At 34.8% G+C, this 20,498-nt stretch overlaps 1 protein-coding gene across 2 annotated transcripts; it reads left to right on the top strand.

Annotated features, from left to right (window-relative positions):
- The first annotated feature begins 803 nt into the window (after positions 1–803).
- Positions 804–13,871, top strand: LOC128206297 (uncharacterized). Of its 2 annotated transcripts, XM_052908665.1 has the most exons (9): positions 847–959; positions 4,872–4,900; positions 6,243–6,319; positions 6,534–6,716; positions 7,043–7,219; positions 8,833–8,927; positions 10,048–10,202; positions 11,854–12,023; positions 12,419–13,871. In XM_052908665.1, the coding sequence occupies exons 3-9, from the start codon at positions 6,247–6,249 to the stop codon at positions 12,460–12,462; spliced, it is 897 nt and encodes a 298-aa protein (XP_052764625.1). In that variant the 5' UTR covers positions 847–959; positions 4,872–4,900; positions 6,243–6,246; the 3' UTR covers positions 12,463–13,871. The 2 variants fall into 2 exon arrangements, with proteins under 2 accessions (XP_052764624.1, XP_052764625.1); XM_052908664.1 differs by lacking the exon at positions 4,872–4,900 and having other exon boundaries at positions 804–959.
- Positions 13,872–20,498: the final 6,627 nt, after the last annotated feature.

Here is a 20,498-nt window from a genome sequence, read left to right as displayed (position 1 = left end):
ACAAAACTTAAAACAAAAAGATAAAGAATATATCTTATATTTCTGCAGAACAAACCATCTCGATCAGACATATAAACTGCTTCTGTTCATAAAAGCATTCAACGGAAAACCAGTGTCTACGAATGGTAATTAGTGTCTACGGATGGGACACTGGCATTCACTATGATTACTTTGACCACAAATGTTAAAATAAGAGATAAGGCATTTGGTTATATTTCTAACAAATAAATCACCTCACCAAGATGTATAAACTGGTTCTTTATACATAGGCAAAGAAGAGCGAACAAGATAAAAACTAGTTTCTATGAATTTGACAGCAAATTGTCGTTTTTAACTGATTTCAAAGAGCACCCTTAACCACTAAGGATGTTGTTTTATTTCATATAAAGATATAAAGACTTGAATGCATTTTAGATAAGGGTGTTAGATAGTTTCACGTCATTTGGATAAACGTAACGTTTAGCTGAATAAATTGTACATACACAAAGTGTTACTTTTGAATAATATAGTCTTGAATAGTCTGCCATTGGAAAACATATTTTTAAAAATAGCTAATTTTAAATGAAAAAGCGTAAAAACACTTCTATGCCATTTGGGGTTTTTAATTAGTAAAACATCAAACTTTTATCAAATCAGCACAACGAAAATTTTTTTTTGGTTAATTTATATATCCTTTTTTCCAGCTATAATAAAAACAATAGAAATTCATTTGAAAAAATTATAATCAAGTACGCTCATGGTACAGAAGCAATCATTAAAATGTTGAAAAAATGTGTGCAGTGCGTATATTATGTAATTATATTGTAACAGCTATGCGTCTGACGCATATGCATATGGGTTCGATTTCTTATCAATATGATAATGTTTAGTGGAGAAATCCTTTTGAAAAGTTACTGTGATTGTGACTGTACACCAGCTCTGATACTTTGTAACTTTTTTTAAAATATACGAGGAAACTTGTAAGTATTTTTCGTATGCAATAGTTTGTTTATTTTGTTAATAGTCTTAATAGTTCACAGGAAAATCAAAGTTTTAGATATATTGTATACATCATGAAGCAACGAAATCATGCAGTTGCATGAAGGACACTTTATTATGCATTTTTCTGGTTTCTGAACTTTTCGGGCAGATTCCGTTGAGTAACATGTATGTTTGGTTTTGATTCAAGTCAAGTCAAGTCAAATTTTATTTGTAAAGAAAGGCCTCCGAACAAAATACAGCGTATACAATACAAAACATGTGTATATACGAGTAGTTGTGTTTTCTCATTGGCAGTAATTATTCTGTTTTATTATTACACTTACAAAGAATGATATATTTTTTTAATTCTGTCATCGTTTAGACTTTGCATAAGGCCGAAAATTGTTTGTTTAGGGTAACCTTCCCAAAATTTCTAGGAAGGGTAGGTAGGGATTTTTTTTTTTTTTTTAATTTTTTTTCAAAATCTGTCAGAGTGTTTTCTTGCACATGGCAGTCTTTCCTACATTACTGTCATTGCCTGAATTTGTTTTATCATATAAACAATAATTCTGATTAAAATCTGCATTTATCCGCATTTCGTAACTCTCTATTCGCTAACAAATATTTTTTTTTGCTCAGAAACGGAAAAAAATAGTTAGGGTCGGCGCATTTTTATAGGTAGGGTCGGGTTACCCGAAACGGACATATTTTTTTAGGCCAAAGATTATTGAAGTTTTAAAATTCTTGCCTACCTGTGTACCACGGATAGATAAAATTGCTTTTCTTGTCTGAACGTGTTACATTGATAGAAAAATCATGAAAAACATCGTCTACACATCTAATATAAAAATTAATAAGGCAATATCTAGACACTCCATTTTCCCTTTTGATACCCAAATGTCGACCAGTCTCAATAAACAAAATATGGCTAGAACATCTTACTCTCGCCAACGATTGTTCACACTTGTTCAATCCATCTGCCGCGTTTTTATTTACTTAAAACAAATAAAATGGTCAAGAGAACATATTGGTGCAAGAGCAGAAAATACTTCCTTATAATATCAGTTCATATTACTTCAGTCCTCTTTGCCGAATGTTTTCTAAAAGACACGAAAAATCATCGGGTTATCCCAATGGCAGGTGTATAAAAGTAAACATTAAACTGGAGATTAAACAACGAAACTAATATTACCGCAATTTGTATTATAAGTAGCAGTTTTGATTTTAAATATCGTTTTATTTCTTATATTCAGTTCAACATTATATATAATATAAAACGTAAATAGTCCATAGTTATTCCTTATATAGTCAAATCATAGAGGGTTGAATAACCTTGTACAAGTTTCGACCAATAACAACAAAATAACGACAACGAAGGAGCAGTTAATATCAGACAAAGGAATATGTATACTTTTTAGATTTTGTTTTGAGTGTGTGCTTTTCATTGATCGGAAAACCAGTTTACGGCAATATCATTCTTAAACAATGCTCAACACTCGTTATCAAAACAGTCGTGATTTGTCCTTGATGTTCGTTTAATCTGTATTTGTGTGACAGTGTGACAGTGTGTGTCTTATGTTGGTTAAGTGTCTGCTATGCCTTAACAGTTTTCATTCCTGAAACATGGAACGACAGCACAAAACACCCAAAACAACACCAGCTAGTCCGTCATAACCACATATTCCACTTGACAACAAAGACTCGTAGAAGTATTCCGATTTTTCATTATTCGAAAAGGTAGCATTTGCAACGGCGTGGACTAAATTGGCAGCTTCTGCCATTAAGCTTTTTTTCATTTTCACGCTATAGTAGAAACATTAATTTCTTTAATAGCAATTCTCCACTTTCGATCGGATACAATATTTGCTCGCGTAATGCCTAATCCCAAACTTCAAACAGGGATTCGCATATTAAACCTATACCTTTTTACGGATATCGTCACCATAAATTTTAATATTTTGTTTAAGTCGAGAAATGAAATGCTTGTTTGCTGCTATTTAAGCTTGAGTCGTGAAGGGCATTGTTAAAGGTAATGTTCTCTACCCCATGCCTGTATCTTGTATATGAGCTCGCATCGCGGCTAGTGTCTTCGTGGTCAAAACCTGTGAAATTGGTCTTTTTAAAGAGTTTTATTGCCTCTGCCATTGGTTGATCGATAACGGTACAGGATTTCATGAGCGTTTTCATTTATCGCGAAACGGAATGGATCTGCTACCAGAATGTACACTGGCTATCTGAACCTGTATTTATACATCGTTATAAATATGTTGGTGATGGAATATCATTTGTATATTTTTCTGATTTGCCAAAAAAATGCCGTCAACTGTGAAACTGAGAAAATCTTAAGGCAAGCGTCTTCATATTTCTGTCAAATCTGTCTTATAAAGCGAATACAGTATCGAGAATAAAAAGGTACGATCTCCTTAAACGCAAGAAATAACTTAAGGAACACAAATACACATAGAGGAGAACCTGACAAACCTAAAATGACAAGTATTGGTGATCATTTAGAAAGAGCTACAATATGAGCACCCGCTTAACGTATTGTTTATAACTTACAGGTACGGTCACATATTTATCAACGTAAACATAAGATCTGAGTGCTCTGAAAAGATGAAAATTACATATCATAACATAATAAATAATAGACATGTTCAGTCAAATTATTACACCATCCTAAAACAAGACGTCAACATTTCATTCAGTGATTGATGTAATCAAACAATCGTAGCCCACACCACACGGACTCTCATTTTCCCATGCCTGTTACCATCCGTAGCCAAACCCACATATGTAAGTGAATGAGTAGAGACCTACAGAACATAATGGAACTACCTTTTTCGGGTTCAGTACTAAAAAGTATCTTGTCAGGAAAATACATGACAAAGCTATATACAAATAAATAAAGCTAAATAAAAAATGATCATTTCAACACATTGCAAAGCAAATACAAAAATGCCAATCAATAATAACCACAAGTGTATGAGCAAGCAAGTGAAACAATCAATGTTTTTAAGTACAAACCGACATAAGTGCAGTGGTCAAGAGAGCACATAAAACAATCAACCTTAAATTTTCCCGTCTATTTAGACTGTAATTGCCACATGGCTGCACAGGCATAGGCAGCTGCATGTTCAACTGAAAGTTTTTCAAAAGTATTTACACTAAGCTTAGATTGAATTTATTTGACTGTTTGTAGATAATACAATCAGTGTGTGTATACCACGTGATAAACTACGTCATAAATGCTACGTCGGAAGGCAATATTTTGCTTAAAATGAAGACTTAAATCAAATATTAATTTTCATTTACAACACCGTTTTAAATAATTTAAAGGGCAGTCTATGCCGCTTAAAGAGCCCCACATTTATTTTATTTACGAAATTTGATAAAGTCATTAGTTTCATCAAACACTTAGACAAACCTGTTACCAAAATATTGTTTTGACAGTGCTTCGTCAGACGGCTGTATTGCGAAAAGGTTTGTCGAAGTGTTTAAAGAAACTAAACTCTCAATCAAAGTCTGGTAAAGGCCGAAGGCAGGGCTCCGTAAGCTGCGTAGACTGCGCTATGTTTCATTTAAAACGGTTAAGAAATAGCGAAGATATCTTTGTGTTAAGTATTTTTTCAAAGCAAAATATTGCCTTCCGACGTAGCATTTATGACGCAATTTATCACGTGAAATACACACACTGACAATGAAAACAAGAATAAGCCCAGAAGGCAAACATTAGAAAGTAAATCCTGTTTAGAGGGCAAAGGTTAGGGCCCAAACAAATCATTCAATACAACTCTAATAAAATGTTATAGTAAATTGGAACATATGTATTCAAATAATTGCTCAGTAGCAGTATGCAATGATTCATTTTTTCTTTCTTCAAATTATGTATTGCGTATTACCTCTTCCTTCAGGCAGCGTGTCACAGTCAGGGATTTAATGAGTAAGAAAATTTTCATTAAACCTACACGCAATGTGTTACACTATTTGATATAATTAGCAAAAAAAATTGTAAAATCGACCCACAGGCACTTAATGATGAAATTAACAAGAATATATTTCTGCTACCTACACGTAGCATGTGGCATTTAGTGATTAACAAGATTATATCACTGCTACCAACACGCAGCATGTGGCACATAGTGATTAACAAGAATATATCACTGCTACCAACACGCAGCATGTGGCACTTAATGATATAATTAATAAAAAAATATATTACTTCTGCCTACACACAGCACGTGACACTTAATAATAAAATTAAAAATAATATATTACTTCTACCTAAATGCAGCATCTAACACTCAATGATAAAAAATAAATATATGTTCGCTTGTGAGTTTGGTGAGTGGTCACCAAGCCGGACACGTGAGTTTTCTCCGGGTACTCCGGTTTTCCCCACAACACAAGACCACACTCTCGCGTAACATCGCGTAACGAAAGCGATTTAGTATACGTTATCATAACTTTCCTCACAATCGTTGTAAAATCTATAATGATTAAACTAACACAATTATATTACATCTACCTACGTGCAGTATGGGGCACTTAATGATAATATGAGCAAGAATGTATTAGTGCTACCAACACTTAATGATAAAATTAATGAGAATATAATATTTTACCTACAAGCAGCATTCGACACGTAAAGATATATTTAAAAAATAAAATATTTATTTTACCTGTACGCACAATGCGACACTTAATGAAAAAAGCAAATATGTATCAATTTTTCCGATTAGAATAATCGTATCAATTTAAAGTTCATAATAGAAAATATTTCCAAGTTAACAACAATTACATTAATAACGTTATTTACTTTGACAAAGACCTGAACATCGGTATATCTAATTAATCACGACAAGATATGGCTGCTCGAGCAATGTGTACATGTGTCTTCCAATATATAGATGTTTGACTGGTCTTTTGAAGACACTGTGTTTTACCATTTTGAGTAATTTAAAAAAAGGAATATCGGCTAAAAACCTCTTTCATCAAATAATTGTTTTGTTCCTCGAAATAAAGAGGGCAAGTGTTTGGATTCATAATACTCGATGGAAAACATGTTTTTTGTAACAATATCACATTAATAAATTATATTGCGTTTTATTTTCCAAGCATGTTTTATATATTGACACTGCTTTGCATAATGAATGATTATCAGTGTCTTTCATAACGATTTTGTCGCTTTTCGCCGTGTCCTTGATAACGATTGATTTGCTATATTTAATTGAATATGCTGTGAGTTCAAGGAGCATATTTAATTGATAAGTATTCTGTTTCAGCACCATGCATATTTTACTGACACTTGTGGCCCTCGTCGCAGTTTTCGGATCACTGCGAGTTAACGGGGATAATAGTGGTAAAGATATTCTTAGCGCACATCAGCTAGTGGTTCTTTATCCCTTTTGTTAAGATATATTTTAAAATCTGAATATTCTGTGCTTAGATATGTTTTTCCTTTGTGTCCTGTTAATATTCTTAAGCAAGTTGTTTTGGTCACAATAACACTACAATATTGTGAATTAGTACTGAGTGTGGCTATTGAAATTTAGTATCGTAAGTTTCCTTTCTAGATATGAAGAAGAAATGCTTCGCCGATCTGAAAACACACAACAAATGCCCAAAAAACATTAAGGCGAGAAGACTGTTCTTCTTTAATTCAACGTCGTGTCAGTGTGAACAGTCCTCGCAATGTTTGAATGGACCGAACTCGTTCAAAACCGAAGCCAAATGTGAATCACAATGCATGGGACTAGGTAATTACTATTACTGCTACTGCTATTGCTGATGCTGCTGCTGCTGCTACTACTACTGCTGCTGCTGCTACTACTACTACTACTACTACTACTACTACTACTACTACTACTACTACTACTACTACTACTACTACTACTACTACTACTACTACTACTACTACTACTACTACTACTACTACTACTACTACTACTACTTCTACTACTACTACTACTACTACTACTACTACTACTACTACTACTACTACTACTACTACTACTACTACTACTACTACTACTACTACTACTACTACTACTAGCATACAATAAATTACATCTATTGGTTACAGTCGGAAACGGGGAGGTCTCAGAAGAATGCACCGACTATTCGACCTGCTCGGTGACTTGCGGGCAATGTACCCTGACAATCAACCGTAATTGTACGCCTGAACCAGATAACATCTGCTCATGTAGCGGGAATAATCTGACGGAAACACGGCCAGTTGAACTGCCTCCTTGCGGAAAAGGTAATTTGATTAATTCTGATGTTACTCATTATTAACAAAATAACATAGCTGATATGAGCATTTATACATATATACCAAGACATAGCGACTTATAACGGCGCGGTACACGAACGACTATTAATAAGAGCCAGTGTGTTTAAAAATTCTCGATAATATTACAAGCAACGCTCGTGTTAGTCACGTGACATCTTATTTTCGTTGTCAAGATTTACTTTTATGGCATTAACACCGGAGTTAGATTACCAAAACGTCATATCAGTATTATCAAGTGAATCACCATTTGCACGAATCCTTAACAAACATGTACATAACTGATTTTAAATCGTCCTACAGCACACGTATACCGCAATAATATCTCAATGTATTGTACAATTGACCACGACCGTTGTTTGGCTTTAAATGATGTGTAGGCCAATTTCTATGTGGACTTTGTGGGCCATGGTCCCTGGATTGTGTGGACTATGTGGGCCATGGTCCCTGGATTGTGTGGACTCTGTGGGCCATGGTCCCTGGATTGTGTGGACTCTGTGGGCCATGGTCCCTGGATTGTGTGGACTTTGTGGGCCATGGTCCCTGGATTGTGTGGACTCTGTGTGTGGGCCATGGTCCCTGGATTGTGTGGACTCTGTGGGCCATGGTCCCTGGATTATGTGGACTCTGTGGGCCATGGTCCCTGGATTGTGTGGACTATGTGGGCCATGGTCCCTGGATTGTGTGGACTCTGTGGGCCATGGTCCCTGGATTGTGTGGACTCTGTGGGCCACGGTCCCTGGATTGTTCTCGCTTTGTTTGGGCGCTTGCATTGTGCCTCTATTTTTTTAATTATTGAATTATTGGCTCCTGTTGTTGTCATTTAAGGGATGAATTGCGGGGTTGATGTCATTATCGGGGTATGAACGCAATTGGGCTGGTCTAAGTGTGCGTTAATATCCCCGATAATGACATCAATCCCGCCATTCATTCCTTATATTTACACCAATAGTTCATTATTTCATTCATAAAACGTTAAAAAAAATACTTCATTTCATTTCGGATTACCTTTCAGTAATCCTTTTTTACCCATTGTAAATAGGACGACCCGACCGTTACCGGAAACTTTTTTTTTCAAATGACGTCACAATAACCCGGGAAAAGATCAACCACTTGAAATCACTTTTAAACGTAAATTTGAAACACTTTTTGCAACAAAACGTTTAAAATATAATAACTTAACACTTTCTAAAATGTTAATTTATATTTTACGGGACCTGCTGACACAATACAAACAATAACAATATCAATAGTTTTCATGTATATTGTCATTCGATAAATTGCGATCCGAACATATCCGAAGATGTTGCGTTCATCGATTGATGAACGCAATTGCCGAAAGACAGTTCATTTAAGGAATGGAAGTTGAGGTGTAAATATTATAGTAATGCTACGTTGCACCAATACATTGTGAATCATTGTCAAGCTTGTGAAAGTAAACGATTGTTATTGTCTTGGATTACTTATATAATTATATAATAATTATGTTAAAAATACTAAACTAAATTGAATGCATATACACACGATGTGGTTTTAAAAGGGTATTCTTAGTGAATGTTTTAAAGTTGTACTGTATTTTTCAGTATTGGCTCAACTCAATGCCGGAGATAATAGCACAGACATTTATAATATATGGGTTTCTCAACTGGGCAATTGGATGGACTTCATTGCAGACACGGTGATGTATATCATTCAATTGACTCTTAATTAAACTTAAGGACACTGTCGGATTATTTGTTATATGTTTACACTATGTATTGATTCGCACGACAGTTTGTTCCCCAAACCACCCAAATCCTGCTCTTGGTAATATAATTTGGTCAATTTGTAGTTCAAATGGGAAAAATGCAATTATTTATTAACTATCTCATAGATACATGAAGTGAAAATAGGATATCTAGGTATTTTCATCTGTTTCGATAGTTTAATTGTTGTTGTTGTTTTTGCGTTTTTTTACATTTGGCGAAAATATACGCTTTTAAACTATTTTCGTAATATTATACATAATATTTTAAATGAACCTGTTTTTAGCAATTAAGGTAGTACTTTGGATATTGTCGTTGTAAAAATGTTATTTCCAATACTGCATTTTTTCTGTTTAGGCAATCAATTGCCATCTCAGTGGTATGGACAACCCAAGTTCCCGCTTTGTATTATATTATTTAATCGAGGTCTACAATTTAACTCATCAATTCGTCTTAAACATACATGACCTTTCGAATCTATTTACTGCCTATTTATTTTTTTAATTACCTTTTGTTAGAATTAGCATTAGCTTTCTAATCTATTCATGTTTGGCTTAATTGATATTTTTGACTGTTATCTGTCCAGGCTCTGATTTCCTGCCTAGTCTAGGTATGCCAAAATCAAGGTTATACAAACGTTCAATGCAACTGACCACGGACAAACTATTGATACTTTAAAGACAAACCGAACAATTTATTTTAGTAATTTATTTGTCATCAAATTGCCTATGGTACCCAAACACTATTTTTAACATGTAGCCCACCTAGTATCATAACCGCTCTCCTAAGATTGCATTGCCTTTCTAAATATTTGCAAATCGAAGGTTACTACGCGTATTTTTAGACAAACCGACAATGAAAAGAAGTATAATAAGTCATTGCTCGGGTAAATCGTCGGGCTTTTGAGGAAGATTTACCCGGATTGTCTTCGTTTAACATTATTTGCAGATGATCGGTGGGGTTATCGGTTATATATTTATATATAATGCGAGAATATTACCACCTACCGAGAGCCCGTAACAGGCGTTTCCTTATTTCGAAGTTGTTTTACAGGTCAGCATAACACTGCTGAAAGATGGCAATGTTGTACAGTTCATCACTTTTAACGGTACTGGATCTACAAGCACAAACTGGTTTTCCGCAGCGACCTTAATCGCCACCAGCTGGTCAACTCTAGACGTTGACTCTTCTTTCTATTTTGGGCCTGGGTAAGTTATAAGTATAGAAAAGCGCATGTATATAGTTTATGCAATATCCTTTACGCACACTCATAACATTTTGATGATTCTGTCTTTTAATTGTAAAACGCACGATATTATTTGAATTGTTAATATCAATATGTATATGAAAAACTACAGAAACAAGTCCAGTATTCGAAACCCCATTTAATGGCACAGGGTCAACGCCAATGACATTGAACACTAAAACAAACAATCACACACCAGAATCGTGGAACAACAACACAAAACTTCAACAAACCACACACTACATATAATATATAAAACTAGAGGTGTTTATCAAGGATTGTTAGGTACCGCCTTTGAATGGTCAGTAAAATGTAAATTTAATGGGGTTTAAACTAATTTGTGTGCACAACCTCACCCTTATCCAACAATCCCGAATTAACTAAAAAACGTAAATGGTAAATCTTATCAAAGTATGCATTAATATGAGGAAACTTAAGAATAAAACAAATAATAACAAACTAATAGGTAAACCCCAACTACTTCCTAAACCGATAATTACTTTTCAAAAAATGCTAAGAGCCATTATTCCAAATCTCGTGCATAAATATTTATAAATAAAAAGATCATACGGTGTTAAATAATACACAGCTGTAAGTGTATATTTCTAACAGTTTACTTGTTAATACATTTAGAAACAAAACCTAGCCTCATAAATGTAAGTCCGCAAAGGGCTAATTAGTTTATGTTTTCCTCCTCTGTACAACGCCAAAAATCTTTTAAAATCAATACTACTATCTGTTTGCGTAATATATTTCTAACGCCGAACATTTTCTCAATTAGCATTTTGATGTTAGTTTAAATTTTGTCCTTTCCGAATATGTTTGGACCACCGATTATTTTGTGATTTCATATCTTGATTTTCCATTGTTTTCAATTTTGAACATTTCAAACTTGAACATTTAAATGTGCTCTGACGACCGAACGTTTTGGAATGTATATTTTGCTTTCCAATAATTTTTAATCTATACCATTTCTAATTTGTTTGGAAGACCGAAGAAAAGTAATCGGATTTGTATTTTAGTTTGAAATTTTGACCATATCAAATGTGTTTGGACGACCGAACATTTTGTGATTTCATGTGTAGTCTTGATTTTTGACCAATACGAATTTGTTCGCACGACCGAACATTTTTTAATATCAGACAGTTATGAAAAAGAGCTATGAAATAAATAATCACAACTCGATTCGTTGTCCTGGCTCTTTTTTCAAATAAAGAATGGTAACAACTAAACATGACACATGCAGAAAAGGAATGTGTGACTTGGGATCGATTGGACAATCCTTTTTGTGAATGAACGGGCTTCTTTGTATTTTTTCGTTCATTCGTCATACTTGAAACATCCTTTTTTATTCAGTTCCTGACAACATCTTCAGACAACGAAAAGTCAAATAATCATGCGGTATCGATATATTTTAAGTTTTAACACTCACCTTAGCTTTAATTTTTTCAACACTGCAACTTAAAAGTTATATAATTAAGCCTTTACCACAGTTGCGGCTACACATCTCAATTTGACTGTATTCATTAAATTAAAGTACTCCTCCGCCACCTTTCGTTTATATTTCGGAATTTTTAGGAAGCAATGTAAAAGAAGAAGATTGTATTTTTCAGTGGTACCCCTTTCCAGGTAGATTTAGATGCTAATTGCTCGAACCCTCGAAAAACTTATCTGAGAGTGATCGAAGATGGTAACTCTTCGTGCACAATACTACTTCCTGATGACAAACCTGTAATTCTGTATCACCCTCAGAGTTGCAAGGCGCCAGTTGACTATACAGCTGGTAAGTATTTTAAAGTTTTCCTTTTAATTTAAGGTAAACCATCCATCATTAGGATGCAAAAATGGGTTGGTCAATTTTAGATTACATTTTGAATAATACAGTGAAAACTTGAAAAATATTCAAACTTAACAGTGTGTAGCATTATAATGAAACTTTACCAGTAACTACTACTTGTATTAATGATGGATGACAACACAACAATTTTGGAAAGGTACCTTGGAAAACCACCTTCTGGCATGCACGAGGGTTTAACCCCTGATCATTTGCGTTAAAACATAACTAGTTTGCGAGTCTAAGTACCACATAATGCAAATGTTATGACGAAATATAGTAATTATGTCTTATGTGTACGAGTTACATTTTGTAACAAAATTGTTTTTCTTTCTCTGTTTTAGCAACAATGGAATTTGCGGACACCATGTTCTTCACATACACATAAAATCCGAGTGGAATACGAATTAGTGTGTATGGAAAGATAGTTGTGAGCTACACATAACGACTATATAACGGGACTCGATCACGGTTCAAAGGGTCAGACATCCAACAATATAAGTACATCTAAAATGCTCACAAAAAGAGTGTAACTATGATAAAACATCACCAAACCTAGCAAAACCCTGTACTGCTATTGTCAACAGATTTCTAAAACATCTGCAGATTATTCTTTATTTTGAAATCGTAAGTAACGCTGATTAACATTAAATGACTTAAGGCTTGGATAAACGAAATTATTTTCAAGTGATAACCTGCAAGTTAATGTTTTGTGTTATTTCAAAATAGTAAGGAAAATACCTCAATTGCAACAATCTTGTTAACAAACACGTTGCTGACATACAACCTATGGACAAGTCCCTTATTATGTACAATTATATTGTCGCAACGCTGAGACAAATTGGAACGCTTTGAAAAACGTTTCATGAAACAAAACATTATTCAATCTGCTTTACTGACCATTTGGTCGCCATTTTATAAATTACTTTTCCAGCTGATTTGTTAAGATCCAGTATGATTGTCCATGCACATTATCTATATTCCGCTATTGTATATTCTGGGTAAGATTTGGCGTAATATCTTTTATTAGTATTTGATTGATTGTATTCGGCTATTATTTGTTCCGGTTTCGAATTGGCTTAATATATCTTAATAGTATTTGATTGATTGTCCATGCAAGCTTCTGTATTCTCTTATTATATATTCCGGTTTCGGTTTGGTTTTATATCTTTTATTAGTATTTGATTGATTACACATGCACAGTTTCTATATTTTACTATTCTTTGTGCTTTATGAGAGAGAGTATTATTTGACTTAACTTTTATAAGTTATGTGCTTATTGACGTAGGTTGTGGTTTAACATGGTAATCATTGTAATTTAAGGCATTTAACCAACGATAATAAAAAAATAGTTATACAAATACTGATTTTGATAAATAAAATGACTTTGTTCTTCATAGACAATATTTGTAGACACATTTGAAATCGTTAAATGAGTGGAAAAATACGTTTTAGGGTTAACTTAATAAATTGTCTTTGCCAGCTATCATTTAAATCTCTTTTTTTCTTTTTTCTTTACCTTCATGGATATTGTTTCAAAACATATTGAAAGATTGAAATGTTTTAAATGCTTTTGTTTTATCCTTTAACAATTATATTTATTAACACAGGAACAATCTGTGTCAGTGATGTCAAGAACTGACCATTGCATGTTATTTTGAATGTTGCTTCGTATATGTTTTGAACGTGTTTTGGGGTGAATAAATGAACTTTGTTTGAAGAAAATATTAAAAAAGACATCATACATCGTAATTATCCAATGCTTGTACATATCGCTAATAAAAAATTGCACTCATATATTCTTGTTTTTATTTGTTTAAACAGCAGTTCAGAGGTTAATATCAAAATAAAATGCACTAAGGATTATCGAATATTTGAGTTGGAGTGATATTCTTTTTAAAAACGAGCGAAAAGGTGTATCATCGAATATTCCGCATTAAATATAATCAATACTGTGATTAATGGTTTCGACCTATTCGAATGAGCGAAAATAAGCATTACATAATATATCGCATAAGAGAATATTGATACTGATTTTTCAAGTGACAAATTATCACCAACAATATGAAAGGGATTGATTTCAAGTGAGATCCTTTGCTCCCTCCTCAGATTAGAAGATTCAAAATTTTGTCCCTGCTGGGAATTCTTATCTCACCCGTATGGAACTCCTTTTTAATTGTCATCACACAATTACCTACCTTGTCGAAGACCGTCGTCTGTAGCATCATGAAAACCATTTTTGTTGTCAATATTTAAAATCCAAATTAATTTTTTTTCGCACCATAAAAAAGTCTTTTACGTTGCTTTCAAGAAACAACGCTCCCTCTCCTCAGAAATATTTAAAGAACGATTTGACTAATTACATGATCGGAATCACTGCGCGCATATCGATGACAACCACGAATCATCCAATATGGATACGCAAATTAGTTTCACTACGCACAAAAGAGTTCTAGCAAAAAGATATATTTTAACTCTGTTTTGTTTTCCTGAGATGTGAGAAAAAGCATCTACCATAGCCGCTTGTGTAAGATTTTCCGCAGAACACCCTTTGCTCGAGTTTGGATGAACCTATCTTGCACTCTGGGTCATGAAAGATACTTATAATCGTATTGCCGACAGAATATTTCGCTCAAGGGGTTATCAATAAAATGAGTTACAGTGACATGCTTTCCGATTGAGCAACAATAAGAATCAGAGAATATATCGAACTAAAGGTTTTCGATACTATGATATCAAATGACATCATTTTCAAATGAGTGACAATAAGTATAACCGAATATCTCGTACTGGGGATTATGGATAGTTACTCTGATTTCAAGTAACATCCTTTCATAAATGAGGGTCAGTGAGTGTCACATACTATTTCGCACAAGGGTCTATCGATCCTGTGTTTCGAATTGACAGCCTTTTCGAATAAGCGCTAATAAGAATCACATACAATATGAATGTTATCGCTGTTATGAGTGACATCCCTTTTGCCAAACGCGATTTAGATGCATTTACCAATCAAAGCTCAACTATGATTACTAAGCTGAATTGAGGCAATAATTACTGCAGAATTATCAATGTTTTGTAGTATATATTTTCTTTACACTTTAATCCTTGGCGTAGGTTAAGCAACGCAACTGACAATGATTAAAGCAAATGAGGAAATACAGTAGACCGTGTTGCTAACGTCATAGCAAATATAAGGAACACAATGCTATATGTGGATAGTTTCATGAAAAATATAAGACAGACAACAAGTTTAACCGACTTAAATAATTTCAACTGATATAATATAAGCCAATAGCTATCAACTCGAAGTACCGATGTGTCTTTCTAAATATAATGTTTTGTTAAAAGAAGCATATGCAAATAGCCATTAGGGAACCTAGTATGACATGGGGCATGATACATAAGGTCGAGTCATAATCGGACTAACGTTCGTTTAAGTAAATTTCTAGGTCAAACTTACACTGAACCTTAAGGTAAGCCAGTATCATGATTTCAGCAAATAGAGTGGCAAATGTTATGATTTGCTTAATATTATATGGCACTCAGAAATCACTTGTCGTTGAAAATTTTGAAAATATCAGTTTAAAGAATGCGATTGACTAGAGTCTTTTGATTTTAATCCGGATTTTTTATATCAAGGCATATAAAGGGCATGTTATAGCAACAATTTCTAACAATAATGAAAAAGTGAATCAAAACAAGTTGTTCGGCACTTCGTTTATTTTGACTGAACCTCATTAACACTTAAAACTTTAGTTTACATCAAATTTAACATGGCATTAGCTTATACGACACGTAATTAAATTAGCCTCTGAGTTTTTGTGCAAATGACGATATTGAAATTCAAATTTGGTAAAAAAACGTTCAACAAAATGGTTATCTCGTACATGCGGTATTTGCTTGAATGTCCACCTTTAGTATGGAATATTTGTGCCGTCTATGAAAAGAATGCTGAGGACAAATGTAACAGCTAGAGTGTTAACCGGGATAATTGGATGAATTTCAGTCCAGAGACTGTAGATTGAAGTTGGTTGAATTCTACTAATTATCCGTAAAACATGCTAAGTTAATTTTAATTCATCGCCAAAAGAATGATAGCTCGCCTCAATATTTTTGCGAACAAATGGCACAAACGGCCTACTATCTGTATGGAAATAGGCATAGCAATGATACATTACCAGACATTTGTCGTAGCAATAACACGCTTAACAAATTCAGGTCACGTTTAAAAGATAAGTACAACCGAAATATTATTAAAAAATGGATGCATCTTGTGGCAACCAATTATTATTTCAAACTCAAAACATTTTGGCTCTTTTTCAATATATTTACGACATGAACTTGGAAATGGCTCAAACTAATATCGGTATAACATGTGTACTATTTGTTTCGATATCCCACAAACAATGATATTCAATAACATTTGTGTAGCACAGAAGAACAATGGTTAAGTACACATCAACATTATAATCACTACAGCAATAGAAGATGGACATAGAAAAAGTAACCAGATAGCTCAGAATTATTGAGAACAAAATAGGTGAAATTTTGTCACCCTGATGTACACCGGTATCACTTCTGAAGAATATTTGACAATTGATTACTAGTTTTACCTCATGACTTGGCTTTATTATTCAGTTGATATATATATATATATATATATACATATGTTAAACATATGTTAAACTGTGTACATTATACATCACTTATGCACAAGTCAATGGTTACCAATTGTTATCAACTGCTCCCCCCCCCCAAGGTCCAGGGAATAACGGGTACTTTGACCTACGGTCCAGCCAACCCCGGGTAAAATCCACCGCATTTACCTGGAATTGTGGGGCCTCCTGGAAGGTAAAAAAACATGGCCCATCTCCCGGGCTATCCCCGGTATATCCCCGGACCTGGGGGGGGGGGGGGGGCGTTGTTACAATTTACAGGTGCATTATTTCTGCTATAGGGGTACAAAGTTAAAATAGTCGAATGACTGTTTTCGTCCACATATGCAAAAATGATTATTCTTTTCAGTACCAAGATTAAAGTAAATACATAATGTGTTACTTGGAATAGAGATGTGTTAAATATCCCTATTCCTATCTGGATATCGATGTTAGCCAATTTACTTGTGCAAGTCAGGAGTTTTCTCAAGAGCACTTGAATACATTTAGGCCGCATGAAAATGTTAGTGTCATCACCAATCACCCCAAATTTTCAAAGTGGCATTATGGTAAAAAACTAAAAATTGTACCTTTATTCAATATACACTATCACATTTACTTCCTTTCGGGAGAGAGAGTGGAGCATTCTTACACATCCATATATATATATATATTGTCAACGGAGCACGCAACTTGACACAAACCTCGCCACGGTATGGTACTCATGTTTATCGCCTTTTTCATCCAGTTACGGAATAGTAAATATAACCAATTAAAAAATTACCCACCATACTCGTACATCGTTATAATGGCAGAATTGTGCCATGTCGTTCTGCTGAGGTAAGAGTGTTGTGTGATTTTTTAAACGTTTAAAGTATATGCAACCCTTTATTGAAAGCATATTTTACCATTGGTCGTATCGTTTGAAAAAGATGATTTGTAATTTATATTTTTGTTTTGTTTTACTAGTATTTCAAGAAATGTACATTCAATCGGAATCTCTGGAGATGTAAAATTTGCTCAGGATTTACGGAATCTTGGTCTTCATAAATGATTAGTAAATTTAATGATTTCTTTCAGTATGTCGACATAGCGTTTCTAAAGCCTTCTTTAAGGTAAAACTGCATTTTTGCATAAGAGCCGCGGCTGCGTTTAGGTGATTCCTTGGAGCTGCACCCCTTTTCTCTGGGGCAGACCGAGGTTGTATTCTACCAGGTCCTTGTCGCTGGTCGTCTTCCACAGCTAGCTGTGCGATAAGACGAGCCTGAGGAGGTGAAGGCCGATGTTTGTTGCCGGCGGCCAATATGCGAGTCTGAAGGGGTGCAGGCCGATGTCGGTTATCTATGGCCAATGTGCGAGGATGAGGTGGTGCAGGCCGATGTTGGTTGCCGGCGACCAAGGTGCGAGGCAGAGGCGGTGCAGGCTGGTGTTGGCTGTCGACGGATGATGCAAAAGGCTAAGGCGCTGCAGGACGATGTTAGTTGCCGGCGACCAATGCCCGAGGCTGAGGCGTTGCAGGCCGATGTTGGATGTCGGCTTCTGGAATCTTTACTGCAAGACGACGCTGCTTGTCTGCTGCCACAAGTAACTCAACGACAGGACGAGGCTGCGGCGCTGCATGCAAATGGTTGACGTTAGTTGCACATGGCTGTTGTGCGATGCTTGTTGTGCGGCGGCCCCTGTGTGACGCGCGGCAATATCGGACATGGGTTGTTGCGCAGCTGTCGTTCGTTATCGCGCGTCGGTCGCTTTTCACAGCAATCACAGTAGTTACGGCGTTTGTGATATTCGTGAGAATCAAAACATTAGAAATTTCGTGATATTTAATATATTAACAACTTTTACAGCATTTGCAACATTTAAGACATTTGAAAGATTTTAAGAATTTACAACATTCACAGCTTACGAAGTTTTTGCGATATTCGCGACATTCATAACACTTACAATGTATGAAGCGCTACGACAATGATAATAAAGGTCACCAATGCCGTACATTTTCTGCATGTCGGAAACCGTGTGAATGTCGCAAATCTGAATGTCGCGAATATGGTGACGTCTCGATTGAGAGAGTTGGGCCGGTCGTTAATGTCGTGAGTTTTGTAAAAGTCGCAAATCTTGTTTATGGCCCCAATTTTTGTCAATGCCTCAAAAACGCGACGGTTTTAAATTTTTGCTTCTGTTGTGAATATTGTAAATATTGTTAACGTTAAGAGCAAAAAATAGAATCGTTGCGGATATCGTTTATACCTTATATTGAATGAAGAATGTCATGTTAAGCCAACTTATGCACCCATGTTATCAAGTGTTCAGTTAAGCGTGGAAGGCGAATTAAGGCGAAAACAAGTTTGCCTTGGTTTAAGGTGATTTTTTAAATGCGTGACATAATTATAAACATGTTTCAGTTAGGAAATTTATACTCAAAACAGAGGAGGAAAACAGCTAAACAGTAACATCCCTGATAATATTGATAGCATAACGCAAACACTGGAGTAAAAGAAGTGAATGATCGATGAAATATTTTAAGGACGAAAGCAATACATGTTGAAAGTAATGAAATGAATACTTAATATCTTAAAAATAAGTCTGGAGAAAAAACAACACGCAGAGATGAAAACTGTATACAAACAAAAAATAAACAATGAAATGGTGAAAAGTGTTAAAAAGCTAAAAGAAGAAGTACAATTGTATAAGCAACTTTTAACAAAGTTTGTATATTAATTATCTCCCTTTGTTTAATATTCCTTTGCCTTATCCTTTTTATATGGTTTGGATTGTGTATGGCTTCGTATACGGTCCATTACATATGAAGAAAATCGGAAAAATAAAACAGTCCTATTCAAAGAGAAATATTTTCTCTAAACCTTTTTCTGATAAGCTAAATTATAAACAAACTCAAGGCACACATGTATTTGCATACCAAAGAAAATAAGGTTATTTCAGTATATTTGGTCAAGATCTATACTGTTCTTTTAACATTGACTAGAATGACGATAACATGTATAATATAGATTTTACGAAAAATAAAAAGAAGTTTCGAAGCACAGTGCACACGTGTACTTGTTCTATACGTTAAAACTACAATTGGGTTTACAGATCGATTGCAAAATCCCACTGTACTATTTGTACTTACAGTCTCGTTGAAACTTGCATACATCACTTTCAGTGTAATATCGTGCATGTCATCCTAAATGTGTTCATAGTGTATAAAGAGAACCCTACCAAAGTGAAGGCAAAACAATGACCACATATTATTCGGGGGCCATTGTTTGGTCACCGTTATGGCATATCGTTGACACGTGGTCATTTCTCCAATGAATGAACGTCGAGAGAACCTCGAAATATGTAGGTAAATCTTCATAGCTACCAGGTAAATGGATATAATCTATGAACTTTATTACAAGCGAGACCGAGTCTCCCAAATATGCTTGGAAACATGGGGGAAGAGTGCCAAAAGCTTATGGCGTGCTCCATGCAGGACTATTAATTTCGGATACCAGAGGGTCTTGGTGGTTGTTAGGCGAGGGGCTGGTGGCTATAAGGCTTGTTAACGGGACCGACTCGGTCTGCCGTTTTTTTTTTCACCCGAACGCGCTCGGACGATTGCAGTTCCATGAGTATATTCCGTTCATTCTTCACAGGCATATCAAAAGAAAAAAGGGGGAAAACAAACAGCTTCAATACAGCAAATAAAATTTAAAAAATGACGACTTTTATATGCAACAAAATTATATGTATGTTACTTCTTTATATGATTAACTTTATAATCAAA

This window comes from Mya arenaria, chromosome 10 (assembly GCF_026914265.1).
Source record: "Mya arenaria isolate MELC-2E11 chromosome 10, ASM2691426v1".
NCBI lineage: Eukaryota > Metazoa > Mollusca > Bivalvia > Myida > Myidae > Mya > Mya arenaria.
The sequence above is the reverse complement of the archived record's forward strand: the minus strand, read 5'-3'. Positions and strand labels throughout refer to the sequence as shown.

Coding starts and splice junctions, on each gene's coding strand:
- LOC128206297 (XM_052908664.1), top strand. CDS start 6,247: ATGCATATTTTACTGACACTTGTGGCCCTCGTCGCAGTTTTCGGATCA. Junction 10,203..11,853: donor TCTTTCTATTTTGGGCCTGG/GTAAGTTATAAG, acceptor TGTATTTTTCAG/TGGTACCCCTTTCCAGGTAG. Junction 12,024..12,418: donor GCCAGTTGACTATACAGCTG/GTAAGTATTTTA, acceptor TCTCTGTTTTAG/CAACAATGGAATTTGCGGAC.